Source organism: Mycteria americana, chromosome Z, assembly GCF_035582795.1.
Source record: "Mycteria americana isolate JAX WOST 10 ecotype Jacksonville Zoo and Gardens chromosome Z, USCA_MyAme_1.0, whole genome shotgun sequence".
In the NCBI taxonomy this organism is placed as follows: Eukaryota; Metazoa; Chordata; class Aves; order Ciconiiformes; family Ciconiidae; genus Mycteria; species Mycteria americana.
The window spans coordinates 21,888,793-21,911,586 of NC_134396.1; the positions used below are offsets into that span (position 1 = coordinate 21,888,793).

The 22,794-nt window shown below is 39.5% G+C and overlaps 1 protein-coding gene across 2 annotated transcripts in view; it reads right to left on the reverse strand.

Annotated features, from left to right (window-relative positions):
* Positions 1 to 22,794, reverse strand: part of PGM5 (phosphoglucomutase 5) — a 79,655-nt gene that overhangs the window by 51,662 nt on the left and 5,199 nt on the right. The window contains exons 2-7 of one of the 2 annotated variants that reach the window (XM_075526993.1): positions 17,100 to 17,262; positions 14,417 to 14,563; positions 11,780 to 11,905; positions 9,000 to 9,190; positions 7,956 to 8,110; positions 6,015 to 6,062 (exon numbers count right to left, since the gene is read on the reverse strand). In XM_075526993.1, the coding sequence (XP_075383108.1) occupies positions 6,015 to 6,062; positions 7,956 to 8,110; positions 9,000 to 9,190; positions 11,780 to 11,905; positions 14,417 to 14,563; positions 17,100 to 17,262 (830 nt within the window). The remainder of the gene's footprint in view (positions 1 to 6,014; positions 6,063 to 7,955; positions 8,111 to 8,999; positions 9,191 to 11,779; positions 11,906 to 14,416; positions 14,564 to 17,099; positions 17,263 to 22,794) is intronic. The other variant, XM_075526994.1, reaches the window with a different exon arrangement.

Below are 22,794 nucleotides of genomic sequence, written 5' to 3' on the forward strand. Positions count from 1 at the left end.
TCCTTGTGTCATTCATTGCTGCTTACAATGCTTGGGGCTCCTGTCCTAAAGAAACGAACATACAGAGCCACTTAAGCAAAGCTTCCTGCTGTGCTTCAGACAAAATGGACCCCACTCTAAACCAGCACTGTGAATTCAAGAGTTTCTTGCTGCCAGGGTTAGCCTCCTCCCTGCACCCAAGACAGCTTGTTTAGAGCTCATGACATCTCTGCCCTTCACTGCATGAAGACATTTCTTTAAACAAGTCAGAACAGTCACTGCCACTGCAGGCTCCCTTAAAACCTGCCTCTAGCTGACCAGATAGTAAATGGACAATCAGCACACAGAACACTGACGTGTCAAAGCTGCATTAAAAGATGGGCTACCAGATGTAAAGTGGCAGAGTGCTGTGTGGTAAGGTGCTTAGCTTTGCTCAGGGTAAGTATAATCAGACCACCTACATGCTGTTGAAATGACCTGGCTGTAGAAACACGGTATCAGATAATGCTAGCCACAGTAGCGTTCTCTCAAAAACCCTCTTTTCCCTTACCAACTTAACTGCTATTTTCCACACCCACCCATCTTAGTAATTCTTACAGAAACAATTTTTATTCACCCTTGTGATTCTCATTTTGTAGGCCATTAGCTAACATCTCAGTATTTCATTTCCTTTCCTGTTATGCAGACATCAGATAAATCAGAATACAAGGATATGAAAAAAGAACAGTTTGTTGAACAGGGTACGCAGCTTTGCATTCCCCACAAGAAAAAGAACACCAACCTAAGGGTACGTATCGCCAGAGAATTGAAGTCTGGAGACGTACTGCCACAATCCTGTTGATGTTGGAGCATATTAAAGCAGATGTTTCCTGTCAAGTGTTACACTCTCCCTGCAGTACATACTAGTATATTCCAGCAGTCACTTCAAGCAAACACATGTAAATGTTAAACATCTCGAGTGAATTCTCTTGTAATCCACTGTTCCATTTGTTAATGCAGTATTCCCAAGGAACATTTAGAGTCCTCCAGATTATTGCTTCCTTCTGTTTAAGTTTAATAAAGCACTGAGAAAAACTATTAAACAACACATCATCATACACACAAGTGAAAAAGTATCACATTTTCTAAATCCTTTCTTTCAAGTACTATGTATGATTTTTTTTTATAGCTAAGGAAAAGCTCTAGTACAATGACTTAGGCTAAACTGTGGCCACACAATATGGGCGCACCATAAGAAGAGGTGGTTTTCCCATAAGAAGAGGTGGTTTTCATTTGCTCTCTAGCATAGACTTCAAGAGAGAGTCCCATGATCTCAGAAGACAGAAGCCAAGTGGACAGGAATTGATCCAATTTCCTCACATAAGAGCTACTCTTATTACCAAGGTCCAGAAGCAGGCCAAAAGAGATGGTTGGGTACACTACAATAAGAAGATTCATTTTGTAGACACAAATCAAATTACACCTTTCAGACAATAGCGGGGCTCTGACAACCAAAGAATTGTTATCCCAGAGACAATGGGATTACACCATCCAATACAATGAAGTATTTCTAGCAGAATTCATCTTTCTCTCATGAAAAATAAAATAAGGGATATTCACATACAAGATCCTTTTGACCATCATTATCTCTGTTTCCCTACTCTGGTAACATCTGCTGGGAAAAGATTTCCAAGCATTTTAATTTTTTATGGAGTACTGACTGTATTATTAAATCCTAATCAGATGTGCTTGAAGTTAGCATTTCCTACCTTCTTTAGGAAGACTAACAAGTAGAATATAAGTTTCTTTTCTCTTCCTAGGCACTAATTCTGCTATCCTACTGCACCTACTATTACAAATGTTGCCATGTCCTTTTCAGACACCTTTATTTTAACACAGTTTCTCTATTTCTAGTGTTAGAGCAACAAAATGCAGAAAATAAGGAATATCAGCACTCAACAGCACAGCAGAAATCTTTTTTTAAGTACTCTGTTTATTAAGTGTGCTTTCCCTCCCTTGTTAATCAAGTGTTGTTCTTATTCTTGTCCATACCATTACATGATGTAGATAACAGTTGGCTTGAAAGTCATTTTCCTTTATTTATTTCTTCTAATTCACTAACAAAAAAGACTTTTCAAAGTATTTTTAAACAACCATTCCCATGGAACTGAATGGTACTGCACATGCATTAAAAGCCAAATTATGACTAACTCAAGCTGTCGTACTTCAAGATTAAATCTAGCGAGGTAAGTGGGACAAGTCTAAGAAACCCATGGATGTAGACTGGTATGAGTAAGAACAAAACTTACCACTTAATCTTTGTATATAAGAAGGTCTGCTATGCATCCACTACCTCACATGGAATAAATGCTAATTTGAATGAATGACAATCTAGATATGAGAGAAATATTTAAGTATTTAAGGGAGTTGGTTTAGATGTTGTACTGAGTGTACGCGGCAGGGTCTGCCAGCGGGGGGCTGCAGGGGTGGTCTCTGTGAGGAGAGGCCGGGGCTGCCCCATGCCGGACACAGCCAGTTCCAGTCAGCTCCCACAGACTCACCACAGGGCACAGCTGAGTCCAGCAGCCAAGCTGGTGGCCCCTCTGGGAAAACATACTTAAAAAGGGCAAAAAGCTGCCCAGCAGTGAGGACTGAGGAAGAAGCAGCCCTGTGAACACCAGGGTCAGAGAAGAGGGACAGGGAGGAAGAGCTGCTCCGGGTGCTGGAGCAGACATTGCCCTGCAGCCCGTGGAGGGGACCACGGTGGAGCAGATGGCTATTTCCTGACAGGAAATGCAGCTGGTGGAGAGCCCACACTTTTTGGAGGGCCAAGTTTTTTCCTGAAGGACTGCAGCCCGTGAGGAGAGCCCATGCTGGAGCAGGGGAACAGTGTGAGAAAGAAGCAGCAGCAGAGGGGAGCTGCTATGGACTGACCCCAACCCCATTCCCCATCCCCCTGCACCACTTAGGGTGGAGGAGGTAGAAGAATGATGCAGTGAAGTTAAGCCTTGGGAAAAAGGACTGAGGGGAAGATGTTGGTTTAATTTGTGGGTTTTCTGTTTCTCACTATCCATATCTATTTTAATTGGCAATAAATTAATTTTCCTCAAGTCGAGTCTTTTGCCCATGACAGTAATTGGCAAGTGATCTCCCTGTCTTTACCTCAACCCATGAGCTCTTTCATGCTGTTTCCTCCCCCTGTCCTGCTGAGGAAGAGGAGTGAGAGAGTGGCTGGGTGGGCATCTGGCAGCCAGCCAGCCAAGATCAACCCACCATAAATATTTGGATGCATATTTTGATGTCCATTTTAGAAGCTTCTAATAAAATCTTTAGCATTGGTATAACTACAAATAGTTAATAGTTGCAAAGAAGGCAGAAGCAAGCAGTTTTGGAAAGTTATGGAAACAGGATAGATTACAGATAAAATCAGATTACAATCTGTAACATTTCACTCAAAACTTTTTACTTATTTCATTAAAATCACTATTTGGAAGTTCATTAGGATTTATTTCATTAAGTCCATTTTGACCAATACCCACAAGCTTTCACTGTCAGATGTTTCACTCACCTTAACAATTCATACTTTCTACTATAACTAGCACTATGTAACACAAACGTTTTCTTCTAAAGACAAGAGTGAGGTGAGGGACGAGTGGAAGTCTTAAGCAAGAAAGACCTACCCTTAGTAGAGGAGGAACACACTGGGGAACACTTAAACATACTAGATATACACAATTCCATGAGGTCTCAGGTGCTTAGAGTCATTTCAAGGCCACTCTCTGTTATTTTCAAAAGGTTGTGGCAATTGAGAGAGCCTTCTGAGGACTGAAAGCAAGCAAATATCACTCCTATCTTCAAGGGCAGCAAGAAAGAACATCTAGAAAACTACAAAACAGTCTCACCTTAATCCCCGGGAAGGTGATGGAGCGACTAATCTGGAAATCATTTCCAAACTCATGGAGGACAAGGAGGTCCTCTATGAGTAGTCTGCACGGATTTATGAAGAGGAAATCATGACTGACCAACCTGAGAGCCTTCTACAATGAGGCAACTGGCTCAGAGAATAAGGAGAGAGCAGTGGATATTGTCTATCTTGACTTTAGCAAGGCTCTCAACTCTCTCTCCCATTACATCCTCACAGAAAAATGATGAAACATAGAATAGATAAGTCAACAGTCAGGTGGATTGAAAAGTGGCTGAATTCCAAGGCTCAAATGGTTGTGATCAGCAGCACAAAACCCAGCTGGAGGCCAGTCACCTGGGATGCCTCCCATAGGTCAATACTGTGGCAAATACAGTTTAACATCTTCATTAATGACCTGGACAACACGGCAGAGCACACCCTTAGCAAGTTTACAGATACAACACTGGAAGGAGTAATATACCACAAGATTGTGCTGCCATTCAGATGGACCTCAACAGGATGGAGAAACTGGCAAACAGGAACCTCATGGAAGTCAATACAGGGCAATGCCACCAAGCCCTGCACATGGGGAGGAATAATCTCTGGCACCAGTACATGCTGGGGGCCAGACAGCTGAATAGCAGCTCTTCAGAAAAGGACCTGAGGTCCTGGTGGACCATGAGTTAACCACAAGGCAGCAATAAGCTTTTATGGCAAAGAAGGCCAACAACATCTTGGGTAGCATTAGAAGAGCACTGCCAGCAGGTGGAGGGAATTGAGCCTTCTTCCACTACTCAGCACTAGTGAGACAAAATCTGGGATCCTGCGTCCAGTTCTGGATCTTCTGGAGTAGTTCTGGGAAAGGGCCACAAAGTTGACTAAGGGATTGGAGCATCTGTCATACTAGGAGAGGCTGAGAGAGATGGGATTGCTAAGCCTCAAAGAGAGAAGGTTCAGGGAGGAAATCATGTCAATGTGGATAAATACCCAATGGGGGGTGGGGGGAGTAATGAAGACAGAGCCAGACTCTTCTAATGGTGCCCAGTAACAGGACAAGACACAATGGGCACAAACTGCAATTCAGGAAATTTTGTTTCTACTCATGAAAAAACTTTTCTACTCTGAGAGTGGTGAAATACTGGCACAAGCTGCCGAGAAAGACTGTGGAGTCTCCATCCTTGGAGATACTCAAAACCCAAGCGGACGTAGCTCTTAGCAACCCACTCTAGTTGACCCTGCTTTGAACCAGGGTGTTGGACTAGATGATGTCCACGTATCCTTTCCAGCCTCCACTATTCTGTGATCATTTCCATCTTTTCTGCCAGAATTAATAGTCACAGTACAGATTTTTAATTAATTTTTAATGTTTTCTTTCCAGTGCATAAGCTTAAGGCAGGAGCTTCACAGGGAGATATGCAAAAGGGTTCTGTGATAGTTGTCCCTGGAGCACATAAGACCAGTCCATTGGAAAGGAATAAAAGGGATCAAGAAACAAAAAAGCAATAGATTTAAAGCATACACTAGTAAGCAGTAACCTGAAACCTATTGTAAGACTTAAGCAAGCAGTGTTATCCATTCTTCTCTGAATGTTCTACTCAATATATTTTCCTTTCTGATTTTATTATATTGGAGGTGAGACATGCAGCAGCAAATACAGAGAGGATGCTGTCCCTCACACTAACCAACATGCTGTCTGGTATCAGACATCACATTTTGGAAGAGGAAGGATTTCCCTTCCTATTGCAGAAGTACAGATTGAGGTTTTAGAATTTTAATACTAAACATTACACTGGTGTGCTAATTCTACATAGAATTGCTCAATCTTTCTTTGTTCTTTTTGCTTCATTGTATTGCGAATATTCTTGTCTTTCCAAAAGGTGCTATTTTTTTCTTGCAAGTTGGCTAGTTAGTCCATGGGAATGGAATCATGAATGCCTTACACATATTCTTTTACACCCACTGTCCCACTGTAAGATTTTACTGACACTAGTGGAACTGTCCCTTATGTTTACAGATACATGAAACTGGAATCCAGTTCAACATGAAACCTACACTGAGAATCAACCTGTTAGCGACTCCTTCAAGCAATATGTGGATTTCAGACAATGACATTCTACAATTTTACTGAAAAATACCTCTTATACACAACCACCTTTCCTGGAAGTTCAGCAGTTCCTTATGGTGGGCTTCACTGGCAATCCTGGAAGACACAATGGCTCGATAACTCATGCAGTGAACCTCTAAGGAAGGTGTTTATGATACACCTTACTGTGGTCCAATCCATGTAGGCAGCCAACATATAGGAAAAGTGACTTGCTTCAGACGAACTACTGACTGTGATTTCAAGTCTAAGCTGGGCTCTTCAATGAGTGAGTTCAGCACTGGCACTCATAAGTTAAGCAGGTTATACAATTTTGGCCACCAAAGCATGACAATCTCTGGACAACATAATGGCATTTTTACAGAAAATTAAAATTCAGATATTTTGGATTGTGGTGTGTGTAAATGAGTCACAAAACAAAAGTGACCAACTTTGAAAACATGTAACTTTTAAATCTTCAGGAAAACAAAGACAACCACAGAATGAAAGAAAAAAAAAATTCAAGTGTCCTGGATACAGACTACACACTTCATAATAATAAATATTTGTAAGAATGGTTGGGAAAATATTTACATCCTTCCATCATTATCAATTGCTCAATTGCTTTAATAATCAGACTTAGCTCCACAGAACTAAATAAGGCAGTAATCATCATGAGACTATCTGTGCTCGAGAAGGTCAAGCAAACATTGTGAGGAACATAATTCAAATAGTCACAGTGTTATTGAGGGGGACTTCAGTACATTCATACTTTCTGACATATTTACCGAACTTTAAGAAAAGAAGACAGACAAACATATTTAAATGTCACTGTTTCTTCAAGTCTTACAGGAATTAAGATATCCTGGGTTTTATATCCAAAATGAACCTCTATTTATTTTATCTAGTATTTCAATATAATGGTAGCTTTCACTTAAACAATTAGATTTTTGGATCTCTAAACAGAATAAACAAAATACAGCAAATCCTGACCTAACCGTATTTCCTTAAATTGGACCATCTACCTACCAGTAAGGAATATTTCCCTGAAGACTCTGTCAAGCATTAGAGGAAGCTGCTAGCTCTGAATTTAGTAACCTTCAGAAATTTCCTGAATAGGGAAGCACCCTAATATCTTTTCTTTTCAAAGAGCAATCAACCTTTTCACACAAGCTACATTTCACTTTAAAATTACTGTTCCCTGATTGGACACATTTAATGGGGGCAGCAGATCATTCTTGTGTTAGTAAAGCTATGCAACCAGATCAACACTGAGACACAATTGACTCAGTGAATGCTCTTTCCACACAGAATATATAAGGCAATAATATTTAGCTTCATGCTCTTATGCCAATATTTACAGAAAATTTAGGCCTGGATGAGACTTGTTCAAAATTCGGCTCCTAAACCAAGATGCATATCAAGCAAATCTTTTAACAGTAGATCGGATTTGTCAGAAATAGCTTTAGGTATACTTTTAACCTGCCTTGAAACTGGCAATGGATTTCATGACTGCCTCCAGTCTCTTCTGGGACATTTTGTATCATAATAGATGATACATTTCAAAGGCTTAAAATAAGAGGGGGTTTTTGTTTGGGGTTTTTTTAATGCTTGTTTAGTACAGAATTAGTACTTTATCTCTTTTAAACTTCCATGACTTTCATAAGAAGGGCTGCTAGATTGGGCTGTAAACCATTATTTACTACGAAAAAGACGAAAGTTATTTGGAAAAGGAATTACCAGTCAAGTGTTTGTACTCTCAAAAAGATTTAACCTATTTGTTTCTTTTCCACACTGTATTAAACTATTTTCATCCAAGTAAAGGTTGGTAAAATTAGTCTAGGTAAGATCAAAATATCATCAAAACTAGTTAAAATAATAAAGCACATAAAGATTGTGAAAATTAGCAGCTCTTATCAAAAGACTTCACAATTTTGGAATTGCTATGTAGTACAAAACAGAGAGGTAACTAATGTAATGACCAAGGTGATACAAATAAATGTTTCATCTTACTTGTCCAGGGCTGTGCTGGTAGGCATGCTCCTGCCAAATCCTCGGACACCCATCTGACAGAAGTATGGAATGCAAGACAGATTGGCAGCAATTATAGCCAATGAATCTGACGCATTAACAAAGAAACCATTTTGGCCAAGGATCATGTAGCGGTCCTGGAGAAGAAAATAAATTTTAAAAAGCATCTTAAACTCCATGTTTTGTGGAGCAGTAATTTCTTTTATTAGATCCACTGTAGGTAGGGAAAAAAAGAACAGGCTTTGGGTTACTTGCATCCCTCTTCAGGCAGAATAATTTATTGGCATCATCCTGGCAGGTTTATAATCTTGCTATCACACTATCACTCCCTCCAGCCTTGCAAATCAAAGCTCCAGATCAGTCCCTAGCTTCAGCCTCCTACTTCAGTAGGTCTGTTCCTGCCAGGGAATGCCTCTGTAGGAGAATCCTTTTGCCAATGACTCACACTATACCAGGAGTAGGAGGCTGTTTTGTGTTTACTGACAACAGAATACAGCTTCTGTTCTTCAGAACCTTTTCATCTTTCTCCCACCCTGTCAGGACAGAAAGTTGTTTCTGTAATACTTCGCTGTTTATAATGCGATAATATGACATAAAAAAATTAAAACCAACAGAGATTATGATTCAGTGCTTTATTGAGCTAAAAATCCCTCAATTTAAGATGTTAATCAAAAAGGACATAACTTAGTTAGTACTTACTGTGACAAGTCCGTATTATCTATATATGCTGTCTCTTCCTAACCAGGGAATAAAAGTGTTATACCAGTACAAGATAAAACCAGCCTAATATTTGAAGAATTCTCATTCTGCATTCACATCCTACTTGATTTGCAGTCATCTGCAGAGACAAATTACAACATATGTGTCTGATTTATGGGTTGCAAATGCTATCATCTGTACCTGAAAGTAATATTGCTTTCAGCTTTGAGGGCTTACTGAAAAGCAAATAAATTATACTTACATGTCCCATATCTGACCCCAGACAAACAACTATGGTGAAACCTCCAGACAGATCAAAATACTTACTCCGTCAGCATCAAAAGCGGCTCCAAATCCATACTCGCCACCTCTCATAGCCTCCAGCAATGCAGTTGCATATGTTAAGTTGGGATCAGGAGGCTGTCCACCAAAATCCTCCAGAGGAATACAGTTTATGGCAGAATTTGCAGGAGCTCCCAATTCGTCACACAGGATTCTTCTCACATAAGGTCCCATAACTGCAAAAACAGAAATCTGCCATGCAGTCACAAAAACGTATGCTTGACGTTCAAATTTTTCACGGCACCATGGGGACTTGATACAAGACATACTTTCAGCAATTCTATACATCTGTCCTAGCAACAAAACCCAAACTATTATTTCACAGAGGAGCATGTGATTGTCCCCCCAGTAAATAATTAATTGACAATTCAGTGTTAAAAACACAGTTCGCACTAGTGGAAATGGAAAAGTAATCACTGAATGGTCAAAGATACAAGTTTTATTTACCCATTATTAAGTAAAGAAATTATCATACACATAGAGGGTTTCTTCTCACTAGAATAAAAATAAGGTGCTATTCTGTGTCCTGGAATACAAACAACATTTTAACACGTAATAGCAATGAAAGCAAACAGTAGGAGAATACAAATGGGAAATAAACTTACCTCAAAATTCCAATTCATGTTAAGATTACAATAGGTTTGTCCACCAAAGAATTTTACCACATTTTAGTTACTACCATGTAGATAATAAATAAAAACTTTCTCAAAACTAACTCCAAAATAACCTCTTTATTTTGTTAAAGATATGGCTAACTAAGACCCCAGCTCATGCTATTATATATCATAATTATTATATGCATTCAGCGGCTGAATGGACACTAACAACTGAGTGCGTTCTCTGTATCCCTCAGGCAGGTGTGAACAGGTCACTCAGAGGTAAAAAATTCATGAGTGATTGCTCGCTCTGTCGTACTCTCTCTTTCTCCTACCTTACTCCCAAACCTTGCCAACTGGAGCAACTGTAACCTGAGGTAAAACTATGTGAGAAACTTGTGTTCAAGAAAATTTAGATGCTAATTCTGTAAAATATACAGTAAACAATGATTCAGGTTCTTATCAAGAGTAGAAGCCTGATGAATTACTCTTTTCTATGCCAGTGTTAAACTATCAATGTCTACAGACATAAAAGCATATTCCAGAGGTGCAGAGCTAAAACAAACTTTGGAAGACAGTTTGTCCACATACACGTGGTCCTCTCTAATGCTCACTGTATTGTGGCTGGTGACTCGCTTTTGGCTAATGCATCTCATCCAGAAAGACTTTTGATCTGATGCCACCAAGAGAAGGACAAACCCCAACTATCTTTGGTAGATTCCTCCAGTGGTTATTCACTGTTACCCACAAACATGTGAGCTACATTTCAATTTGACTTTGTCTGGCCTCAGCTTCTCACTATTGATTCTTTTTGGTATTTTGGGGAATAGAAGACTGAGAATAATTTTTCTGCAGGAAAAAAAACCCCTTTCTCTGTTGTATAAACAAGTATTCTTGTATACACTTACTGTAGGTGTACTATGTATTACAATATGGCTATTTCTCCACCAAGATACAAAGTCATAAAGCCAATTCTCTATCACCTTGTAAACAAAGTAAACAAGCTCAGTCCTTCAAAATTTTTCTGATGCATCAGAAAAGTTTTTCTAACCCTGAGCCAGACTATGCATCTTTTTGACAATTTTTCAACGCTCAGTTATAGATCTGGACATCAGAGCTCTATGAACTATTTGAGTAACAGCCTCTCCAGTACTGTACATGACAGGAGGCAGTGCCTTCCTCATTGCTCCCTCTGCATTGTTCAAGGACATCATCTGCCCTTTTGCCACAGCCTGGCAAAACTGGATGTTCACGCTGACTGTATGCCCACTATAGTATTTTGCCACAGCCTGTGAACTGGCTGTTCACACTGACTGTATGCCCACTATGATCTTTTGAACAGTGACATCACACTGTACTAGATAAAATGCTTTACAAAAGCTTTGTAAGTCTATCCAGCTCCCTTTATTGGTCTGTTTTTGTAATCCCATTAAAGAATGAAACCTGGTTTGATGGAATTTTTTTTCCGTAAGATAATGTTGAACAGCATTACTTACATTCCTATCCTTCAAGTCATTATCTGTAGAAACCTTTATTTCTTTTTTCATGACGTAGCCTAAGATAGATCTCATACTGATTTATGTTTCTGCAAGTGACACAGCTTACAATTTTTTAATATTGGCACAAAATTGGCCCCCTTGCTGTCTTCTGTGACACTTTCTTTCATCTTGCCCCCAGTACACTGAAATTTTTTAACAGTTAACATTAGTGAGACAGGTCTCAGCCAACTCTTTAAAGACTCTTGGGTGCAATTTATTCAGACTTAACTAATTTTATACCATTTAGAATTTACTCTTAGTAGAGGCTGCCTTGTAACCTCCTTGGTTACTGCACACTGCAACACATACTTCATCACCCTCTCATGGCAAGATTACCTCATCCTGCTTGCTTCCAAATGCAGAAAGAGAATGTTTATTGGACATATATGCCTTCACTTCTTTATCAAGAAAGATAAACCTGTTTGCCTAATAAGGGACCTAACTCGTTGTTAAGATTGCCTTTGTTACTAGTATAATGTTCAAATCCTTTCTTATTACCCTTAACCTTACTAAAAACTCTGACATTTATACACTGTACCTTTATTGGGAAACTATTGCAGTGTACCATCTTTACTGGGAAGCTATTGCAGTGTACCTACAATTTTGTCCTGATAGCAACTTAAGTTCATACCTCCGTTCATGGCATCAATCCTTATTTTAATCTGGTTGGGTCCGGTCAGCAAATTTCTGATTGCATTGAAGTCAAAGATACTTCGAAGGAGATTGAGGTAGATATCCACAGAATCAACAATTTCCACTAGAAAAATTAGGTAGAAAAAAATCACTACAGTTCACATATGGGAAAGTATCTCTTTCAGCACACTTCCACCAGCCGTGCACCTCAACTAAAATCAGAGCGTGCAACCTCTACATAATATGGATTTGCTCTGAAGCCCATAGAGACAAAGTCAAAGACTTCCACTGATTACAGTGTGGCTCCCATCAAGCTTTAAGCCTTGCAAAGATCAACAGTTTTGCCTGCTAAAGCACTGCAGAGATAATGTAAATTGACAGTTCCTCACTGAAAACATTCATGAGAGTACATTCTATCAAAAGTAAACTCTTTATCATTCATTAAATCACTGAACAACTTTTCAAGCTAAACAGGTTTATTCTCAGAGGATGGAAGATGTCCGTGCCGAGTTGAAGCCAAATGTGCTACTCTTCTATCTGACACAAGTATCTATCTGCATCATTCCATCAGTAGAGACATACAGGCTATTATTCTCAGTTTTGGCACTTAGAATATCTGTCTCCAGTTTGTTGTCAATCTACCACTACACTTTTGCATTTTATATCTCACTGATTTAGGGAAGTTACGCTCAGATACTACATCTGGTTTTGCTAAGGTCTTGCTAATTTGAATTCTAAATTCATAAAAACAGATAGCTACAATTTTTCTAGTTCTTTTGGATGTAAAACATTAAACTAAAATGAATTAATGAAAGTGAGTCTGTCATAATGAAAGCAGTTACCAAACAACTGCCGAAAGCCATGATTCTCAGTCATCTTGGAACCTATTACTTTTCCTGATTAAATTAAAAAGCTTATATTATACATATGTCTTTTATCTGGTTAATGAGTATCTTGAAATATTTTAGTTACAAGTTAAATTATTACTTAGAATATCAGCCAGTTTTCCTAAGAAATACTGACCTCACCCTAATGCTCTTCTTTAGGATAACATGAAAATGACACGGACATTTTTTGAGCCTGAGAAAAACACTTAGAATAGATTGTAACAATACACTTGAATGGAGAAACAATAAAAAAGGTTCTCAAGGATGAAAAACAACCTGTAAAACGTATTTCAAAATGAGTTAATTCTACAGCATATGTTGAAAGTCTCAAGGATTCACTAAAATTCCATTACTGCATATCTTCTATGCCCTGCTCCTAATGATGTTTAAGTAGGCTCTAAGCTTTACACATATGAACAAATGCCCCAACTTCAGTGGAGCTGCTCACACATGTTAAGATAAAGTGCATGCAGGATTAAAGTCTAAAAATTATTTTAGCTCCTGCCAAACTCAACTGGTCTACTCTCAGTTGCTTCAACACCTCCGTAGCCTTGATTCACAGGAGTTAGTTCATACAACTGAAAAAGCAGAAGTTTTAAATACATCAGGTAGTATCTTAAAATACTTTTTAAATTATTTTCATTCTTTCTGCACTTTCATTCTGCATTCAGACCTGTGTAAACTACACTTATTCATGCACTTGTAAGCCAATTACATTGCTTCAGTATGGATCCCTGGCAGCATTACTGTCCCAGGATGATGTATTCTGGGAAGAGATGATTGAGAAATGATTTTTCCTTAGAAACACATTCAGACAAATGGCAATTATTTTTAATCTATTTTTATACTACTGGGGGGGACCAGGGTGTCTCATTTCATTTAGAAAAATACAATTTCGGGAGATTAAAATGTTGAAAAAGCAAAATTTAAAACTGTAGCAATCATATGATTCCAGAGTTGTGCTAGAGCTGAATTTTCTTTGCTTTTTGCTTGCCTGAAATGCCAAACATGTTCTTTGCAATCAAAAAAAAAAAATCATAATTTAATTTTTTAAAATAAAAAACTTTATTTATCAAAATGTACTTTGTCTCAAAACAAAATGTTTTGGTGGAAAATAAACTGGCTTTAATTCTAGGACATGAGGAATGAGGAAGAGTTCTTAAGGCCACACAGAGTTTAATAGTACTTGAAATATTGTCTGGACCCGTTTCTTTGCTTTTGACTCTTTCAGGACAAAATGGCTGTATTAGCTCATTTTAAATCAAGTGTAGGCATAAAAGTATTCACATGCTTAAAATTAAACATGTGCTTAAGTACTCCCTTTACATTTGGAGTCACTGGATGTATAGTGCCTTACACATCCCACAACTTTTCAGAAAGTGTGAGCAAAGAATGAATAAACTGAGACTCCCACGAACTCTTTTGTCTATTAGATTTTCATGAGCAAACCATTCCTAGTCCAAAAATGTTTGTGTTTGGTGTTTAACTACTAGCAAGCTTAAGCACGTATATTTGGCAAAGGTACTTGGCTAAATGATGAGGCCTGATGCACTTGAAGTCCGTAACTCATCTTCCTTATGTGCAAAACAAACACAACGCTTACCTGTACTGCCTAATATTTTGAGAACTTGTAGTAAGGCATTTTGAAGAATTAAAGTTCTGTTTAAATAATTACCCATTATCATTCTGCAGCAATTCTAATATTTAGAATCAATGGATGTAGCATGCATAAAAGCACACACTGATACCTCGGAAAGGTTTGAATTTGTTCTCCAGATCAAATTCTTGTCTTCCTAGGCGTGACAAATCAACTCTGAGATCAGGACAAATGGCATATTCCTCCAAGGTTTTGCTTATTTGATAGATTTTATCTGAAACTATATCTGGAGCAGGTCCTGCAAGAAAAAAGCATGTGATGGGTCATTTTTTTAAATGAAGGTTCCCTACTTAAAAAGTGAGCGCTATAGCAAACATTTTTCTTAATATATTGGAGTTATTAAGGAATAAACCCAAACAAAGAACTATAGTAAATAAGGTCTTTTCTTTCAGTGTAAAACAGGTTTAAAACATTTTTTGAAAAAATGTAACATGGAAATACAGTGCATTACTCACAACATTTTGATTCACATAAGAGTATTTAAATCAATCATTATCCAGGGCAGGGGGGATGAGGGAACCAAAAAACCTGCACCCATCTTTCTTCGGGTTTATTGCTCAAAGACAGTCATTTTTTACTCTACACAGAATCTCAACATATATATTAAAGGACCACCTGTCCTTCAGCAGCAGTTTCTGGTGTTTCATAGGGCTTTCTGCAAATGCACACTTGTGAAGGTGAGATAACTTTGTGTTTCACATTATTTCATTAGACAGAATCACCATTTTAAAAAGTCTTACCAGTTTGACAGTGGTGTTCTCTTGCAGTTTTCCTCCAATGGCTTAAGGAAATGTATCTTTGTTAGAATTCTAAATGCCTTAATTGCTTAACAAGCAATTATGACCTGGAACAGTTACATCATTCAGAAACAGAAATCACATCTTACTTGTGCATTACTTTTATTGCCAAATCCTGAAGATTGGCTCTATTTTTAAAGATTTACTGTCAATCAAATAGAATTTGCAGGCTTGATGCAAAAATTACCAGATGAGCCATGCTGTATACAGTGCAAGAGTTGAATCTGAGTTACAACAAAAGTCCTTTCTGGTTCATCTGACTCTTCATTGCTTACATTAAAGCCACACTTCCACTCTGAAAAATTACTTCCTTTATTGTCTTTTATGCACTCTCTCTCCTAATCCAAAGCCTCTGTCCTTTCAGTGCTAATTTCCCACTTCTCTAACAATGCTGCTATATTCAGTGCAGCTTTGCCACATAAATCAGTGTGTTCCATCTCAGATGCAGTGTACCAGATGGTCCAAGGCAATACAGTAAGTAACAGTCACTTAACTCTTCATTTGGCTTAGAAAATGACTTCTTACTCATCTAATCCAAACCCATCCAAGGGGTGAGGACAGGTTTCATTAGCTCCAGATCATCCTTGACAGATAGATGTATTGTCTACTGATATTTCCAGCTGAGGAGATCCCACAGTGTCACTCTGCGTTCTCTCCTACAGCTACAGAAACAAAACACTTCTGCCTGACCTGGATCTGCAAAATCGGCTGAGTGAGAATGCAGAGCAACAATAGCCTTCCCTAGGAGCTTGTTGTGGTGCCTAACCATTCTCATAGTTCAAAAGCCTTGCCTAATACTTAACCCACATTTTCTCAGCTGCAACTTAAACCAACTACTTTTCATTATGTCTCTGCTGATTATCATAAATAATTGAACCTTGTGACCTGTGCTGGAGGAATGTTTCATATTTAAAGCTTAACAGCCTGTTTGAATTTTCTTTAAAAAGGCAAAGTACACTAAAAAGAATGCCCCACCAACTGTTATCCATTTATCAAACAGATTCTAGGTGTACATGGTATTTTAAAGTTTATAGAGTGCTAATGCATATAATGGTTTGGCTCTGGTATGTTTGTGCTGTGACCCTGGCTTTCTCACTGTCTGACCTTACGCAGTCCCTTTAATCTCTCTGGGATTCAAGCCTATTCTGTTTATAAAATCACACTGGTTTAACCATGCGCATTTTTCAATTAAACAAGGGACAAGGAAGAAGCAACCCCTTCTCAAGTTCTCCCACCTTCAAACTGGGGAAGGAAACATTATTTTAAAAGCACTTTCAGTTTTTTCAGATGAAAAGCACTCTACATGTGTGAGCTATACAAGGTGTCAGCAGTTGTCACCATGATGTTTTACGGGTATACACAGATCTATAACATAAAACATACGTAATGTATAACATACCTACATGTATCAGCTTGCTGATTTTGGAAAACAAGACATAAGCTATATACATGAATCCCATTATTCAACAGTGGAGTTGCTATAGTTAAAATGGTACAACCCTCTCCATGGATAAGAGCAGTTATTTCCTGTGTAAACATGAGAAGTGCTTTCTTCCATACAAGACAATGAATTATACTGCTTACAGCACTTCTGAAATTACATGCTTTAAAGTAAATGCCAAGACAAGCAACATAGAAATATGGGCAAAAGAGAGCTCCCTCATAGGAGTCTTTATAAAAGGATCAGAACTGTTACAATGATCTACATAAAATGCTGTAAAAATGGGACAGCAAACCTCTTGTTTATAGAAATCTTACAGCTACCACAAGGACTTCAGTGAACATTTAATGCTTATTGTACAGATCCATGTAAACAAATACACTCCTATTACTGAAAAAAAAAGATAAGCATATGTTCTTCATAATTTTAACAGAATTAGTGAAAAACACATAGTTAAAGTCAGCTAGTTATCCTTGTCAGCGTATTTTCATCATACCAAGATGCAATGTTGTAATACGTTATTAAAAAAAACCTACCTCCATTGGCAACCTCAAACTTGACTCCAAACTCTCCTCCAGGTCCGCCAGGACCGTGGCTAGCTGTTAGAATAATTCCACCAGCTGCTTTGATCTTTCGTATGATACATGAAACAGCAGGTGTGGATAAGATACCATTCTGTCCAATAACCAATCTGCCGATCTAGGTGGAAAAGGAAGTCAAAGTACTCTGAATGGTACTAAACTTTTGAAAATTAATAAATAAACACACACACACATATAGGTATACATGCATAGGATAGAAATTATAAAGTCCTAGTATGGAACCTATTCTTTTGCAGAGAAACATACATACCTTAGTTGGTTACATGCTAATCTGGAGTGCTGACAAAAAATGTTGCATCTTGGCACATTTAAGCCCAGTGGCCTGTGTACTGACAGTGAAGCAAGAGCACAGCCATGGCAGTGACTCGCAAAGCTCCCAAGCACAGCACCGGGCTATGATCCTGCTATCAAACCTTTCCAGGTATCCCCACGAACCAGCAAATCCCCTCAAATATCAATATAGTTTAGGGCTGACTGTGTGGATACAGTTTGCAGGGCTGGGACTTTAACTAGCATAAAAGAGAACAGCAAGCAAATTGCCTTTCATGGAGTGGCCTTTCAGTGCAATCACAAATATCACTAGGAACCGTAGTCTCTGCGAGTCACATCTCAATTACTAAGACACCCTTGGATGTCCTGCCCTATAGAAAGTATTGCTCCTCCTCCAGCCATCAGTGACTCCTTGGCTATCCAGACGAAGAGGGTGTGTTTCCCAGGGCGCAGCTGAGCAGGGGAAGTTCCCACCATTCTTAAAGTAAAAAAAGCGTTCAGGTGGTGTTATTAAACACTGACGCAACAAGTTTGGTATTATGTACAGTTCCACTGCAAGGTTCCAATTTCAAAACCTCGCCTTCATCCCCTACACAGATACTACAGTTTCAGCTCAACATAAATAATGTAGGAGCCAACCAGAAATGTATTTACAAAGAAATATGAAAGAATTCCAGTTCCTGGAAAACAGGCAGGTACAAAAAAAGGAAGGGAGAAGGGGAGGCTAGTATCACAGAAGAGAACTGAGGCAGCTGCATATGGAGCTTAAAAGGATATTGCCAAAGTTTGGGGTTTTTTAATATCCTCACTTAAAAAAAAAAGCCGCAACCGAACAATCAAAAAAACCCTCCACCACTATTGAGTAGTACTTTCTGGGGGGAAGGAAGAGGCAGAATTCTGAATCCTTCTCACTCCCCATCTAAAAGCAGACTGGGACTTCAACCTCAGATTTCCTTCGCTAGTTTGAGGGAGATTTGATAGCTCTACTGTCCATGTGGCAAACCAACAGCAAGGGAGGTGTCACTACCTGCCTCCCTTGGATAAAGAGCTGTTCCTTCATACACAGATGACCTTCTGGGTCCAGCGTTTGTGTGAGGCTCTTAATGGTTATTTAGAAGTGGGGTTCCAAATAATTTCAGAAAAGCAAAGGATTAACAGATGATTTATTTAGCCTGTTCTTGTGAACTATTTTAATAAAAAAATAAAGATTTCTACATTGAAATGACCAATTTCTAAAGTAAGCACAAGTTGCTTTTTTGCTAACCCTCACAAAGCACAAACTGTGGTTAGCCATTTCAGAGAATCACAGAATCACAGAATTGTATAGGTTAGAAAAGACCTTTAAGATCATCAAATCCAACCGTAAGCCTAACACTACCAAGACCACCACTACACCATGTCCTTAAACACCTCATTCAAACATCTTTTAAATACTTCCAGGGATGGCGACTCAGCCACTTCCCTGGGCAGCCTGTTCCAGTGCTTGATAACCCTTTCAGTGAAGTAAAATTTCCTAATATCCTGTCTAAACCTCCCCTGGTGCAACTTGAGGCCATTCCCTCTTGTCCTATCAGTTCTTACCTGGGAGAAGAGACCGACCCCCACCTCTCTACAGCCTCCTTTCAGGTAGTTGTAGAGAGCAATAAGGTCTCCCCTCAGCCTCCGCTTCTCCAGGCTAAACAGTCCCAGCTCCCTCAGCCGCTCCTCATAAGACTTCTGCTCCAGACCCTTCACCAGCTTCGTTGCCCTTCTCTGGACACGCTCCAGCACCTCAATGTCTCTCTTGGAGTGAGGGGCCCAAAACCGAACACAGGATTCGAGGTGCGGCCTCACCAGTGCTGAGTACAGGGGCACGATCACTTCCCTAGTCCTGCTGGCCACGCTATTTTTGATACAAGCCAGGATGCCATTGGCTTTCTTGGCCACCTGGGCACACTGCTGGCTCATATTCAGCCAGCTCTCAACCAACACCCCCAGGTCCTTTTCTACCAGGCAGCTTTCCAGCCACTCTTCCCCAAGCCTGTAGCGTTGCATGGGGTTGTTGTGACCCAAGTGCAGGACCCGGCACTTGGCCTTGCTGAACCTCATACAATTGGCCTTGGCCCATTGATCCAGCCTGTCCAGGTCCCTCTGTAGAGCCTTCCTACCCTCAAGCAGATCAACACTCCTGCACAACTTGGTGTTGTCTGCAAACTTACTGAGGGTGCACTCGATCCCCTTGTCCAGATCATTGATAAAGATATTAAACAGAACTGGCCCCAAAACTGGGCCCTGGGGGACACCGCTTGTGACTGGCCGCCAACTGGAGTAAACTCCATTCACCACCACTCTTTGGGCCAGGCCATCCAGCCAGTTCTTTACCCAGCGAAGAGTACACCCATCCAAGGCATGAGCAGCCAGTTTCTCCAGGAGAATGCTGTAGGAAACCATGTCAAAGGCTTTACTGAAGTCTAGATAGACAACATCCACAGCCTTCCCCTCATCCATTAGGCGGGTCACCTTGTCGTAGAAGGAGATCAGGTTGGTCAAGCAGGACCTGCCCTTCATAAACCCATGCTGGCTGGGCTTGATCCCTTGGTTATTCTCTACATGCCGTGTGATGGCACTCAAGATGAGCTGCTCCATACCCTTCCCCAGCACCGAGGTCAGGCTGACAGGCCTGTAGTTCCCCGGGTCCTCCTTCCGGCCCTTCTTGTAGATGGGCGTCACGTTCGCTAACCTCCAGTCACCTGGGACCTCCCCAGTTAGCCAGGACTGCTGGTAAATGATGGAAAGAGGCTTGGTGAGCACATCTGCCAGTTCCTTCAGTACTCTCGGGTGGATCTCATCAGGCCCCACAGACTTGTGAGTGTCTAAGTGGTGCAGCAGGTCACTCACCATTTTCCCCTGGATTATGGGGGCTCCATTCTGGTCCCCGTCCGTATCTTCCAACTCCAGGGGCTGGGTACCCAGAGAACAATTGGCCCTGCTATTAAAGACTGAGGCAAAGAAGGCATTAAGTACCTCAGCCTTTTCCTCATCCTTGGTCACTGTGTTCCCTCCCCCATCTACTAGGGGCTGGAGATTCTCCTCAGCTCTCCTTTTGCTGCTAATGTATTTGAAGAAGTATTTTTTGTTGTCTTTTATGGCAGTAGCCAGATGGAGCCCTAGCTCGGCTTCGGCCCTTCTAATTTTCTCCCTGCACAACCTCACTACACCTTTGTAGTCCTCTTGACTTGCCTGCCCCTTCTTCCAGAGTTCGTAGACTCTCCTCTTTTTCCTGAGTTCTAGCCAAAGCTCTGTATTCAGCCAGGCCACTCTTCTTCCCTGCTGGCTCGTCTTTCGGCACCTGGGGACAGCCTGCTCTTGTGCCTTTAAGCTTTCGCTTTCACTGAGAATGACAAGATCTGCTTTCAAATTTAAAAAACTGTGCAGAGCAATGCATTCTATTAACTGAGATTTCTACCTCAAGATCTGATGATAGGATAATTGCTTGTCTACCTGGTTGTCTTTTCACAGTTTTTGCAGATAATCTTGAAGCTTATGGATTGTTGCTAGAAAACAGGAAAGCTATCAAAATTATAAGTACGGTTCATGGAAAATCTTCAGGGTTCATTTGACTTGCTCTTGCCACTATTGGGAAAATGTTTTGTTTCATTGTCTTTTTTTCTCCCAGGTTGGAACAATTCTGAAGGAAATGAAAAAAGAAAAAGTTCAGAAACAAAAAATTCTGGTTTCTCATTTTTCTACTATAATGAAAATATTTTCCAGGGAAAACAAGTATCCTTTCCAGGAGAAAAAATGCAAATCAGCAGAATCCACATTTTCTGTTTCAACAGATCATTTTAAAGCAGTGCTTCCACTGACATGGTCAGTTGGTGAGGATGGAATGTATATACAGTTAACACATACACCACACAGCTGAACATCATTTCTGCTCCCTTCAGTGGTATTGAACAATTTTACTTCCTATTTAAGCCTAACAATACAGTTTCATTAACCTACAACTGAATGATTAAGAGCAATACCATCTTCCTTATTATAGAACCTGATGCCAACTATAACATAAATACCTTTGATTATTTGTGGAACAAAACATACCAGTGAATACAGTTTTCCCTGAAGAACAGATTAAACGTTATGTTTGTGCACTGTGACAGCATTTACTTGCAAGACGCTCTATCACTTTCTGACTTTTTGTCTCTCCTGCCTTCCCACTCTTGCTTCTCCCTAAAGGTAAAACTAAGCAGTAATTTACAGCATATGTATTTATAAATCTCTCAATTTATCATAATTTACAGACCTTAGGAGCAACAATAAAGGTATATTTCCTCCACTCCTAGCTCCAAGCCAAGTGAAGCAGCTGATTAAATGTTATTTCACTGATTACAGAACAAAATTGGTATCTCCCTTACTGATCAGACTTCTTCCCATTTATGTAACGTTCTTCCCACCTTTTAAAACTCTTTTAAATCTGCAAATGCTACATTTACATTTCATTTATTCAACTGTTTTGAATAATAAATTACTTCAAAAATACTTTCTATACAACCCTACTTGTTACCACAGAAATGCTATTCCTACTTTGTGAAACAAGCAAGATGACTTTTTTTTTTTTAATAGCAGAAATGTTTCCAGTTGTTGTGGGCTGACAACTGACTGACACACTTTTACCTCAGAAAATGCGTAGGGTAAAACTCCATCCATCATGAGAGGCTCTGAAATCACTAGGAGCTCTAGCACATGCTTTGACACACTTTTAGAATCAAGCTCAAGAAAGAAAGAAAACTTTCCATTAGCCACATAATTTACTGTTTTATTTAAACCAGTGCCATGTAAATAATTTGAAGGAGAAATAGAGATTTTTTTTCCAATTGTTCTGAATTTGAGTGTGTCCTTTTATGGCTTCTTTGCAGTCCATGAAGCAGTTTTTGGACAACATGCCACGTCTTGCAAGACTGTTGTATTTATGCTGTCATTTAATCACTATTGCCAATTGTACTGAAGCATTAGAAAAAACACAGAACTTTAGGAAATAGACTTTAACAAACTCTCTTCCAGTCTATACAACAGTCTACCCATGCACCTTTATTATAGAAAGAAAAGCATGATGAAAATAAATACTGAAAATGTTTGTTTTGAATATTGTCTCTCCCTTTTTTAAACTATGAAGCATGTAGAAAGCTAGAGCAATGACTCAATCATCCAAATACAGCTGTCAGAAATGGGTGCCAGCTCTTAAAACAGTATTGTGTATCGGTAAGCAAAAGGAATACGACAGGAATTACATTTTGCAAAATGCTTGAAAACAACAACACTGAATCTATGTTGAGGTAGTCAAGTACAAATGCATTTATACTTGCATACAGGTTTATCATGA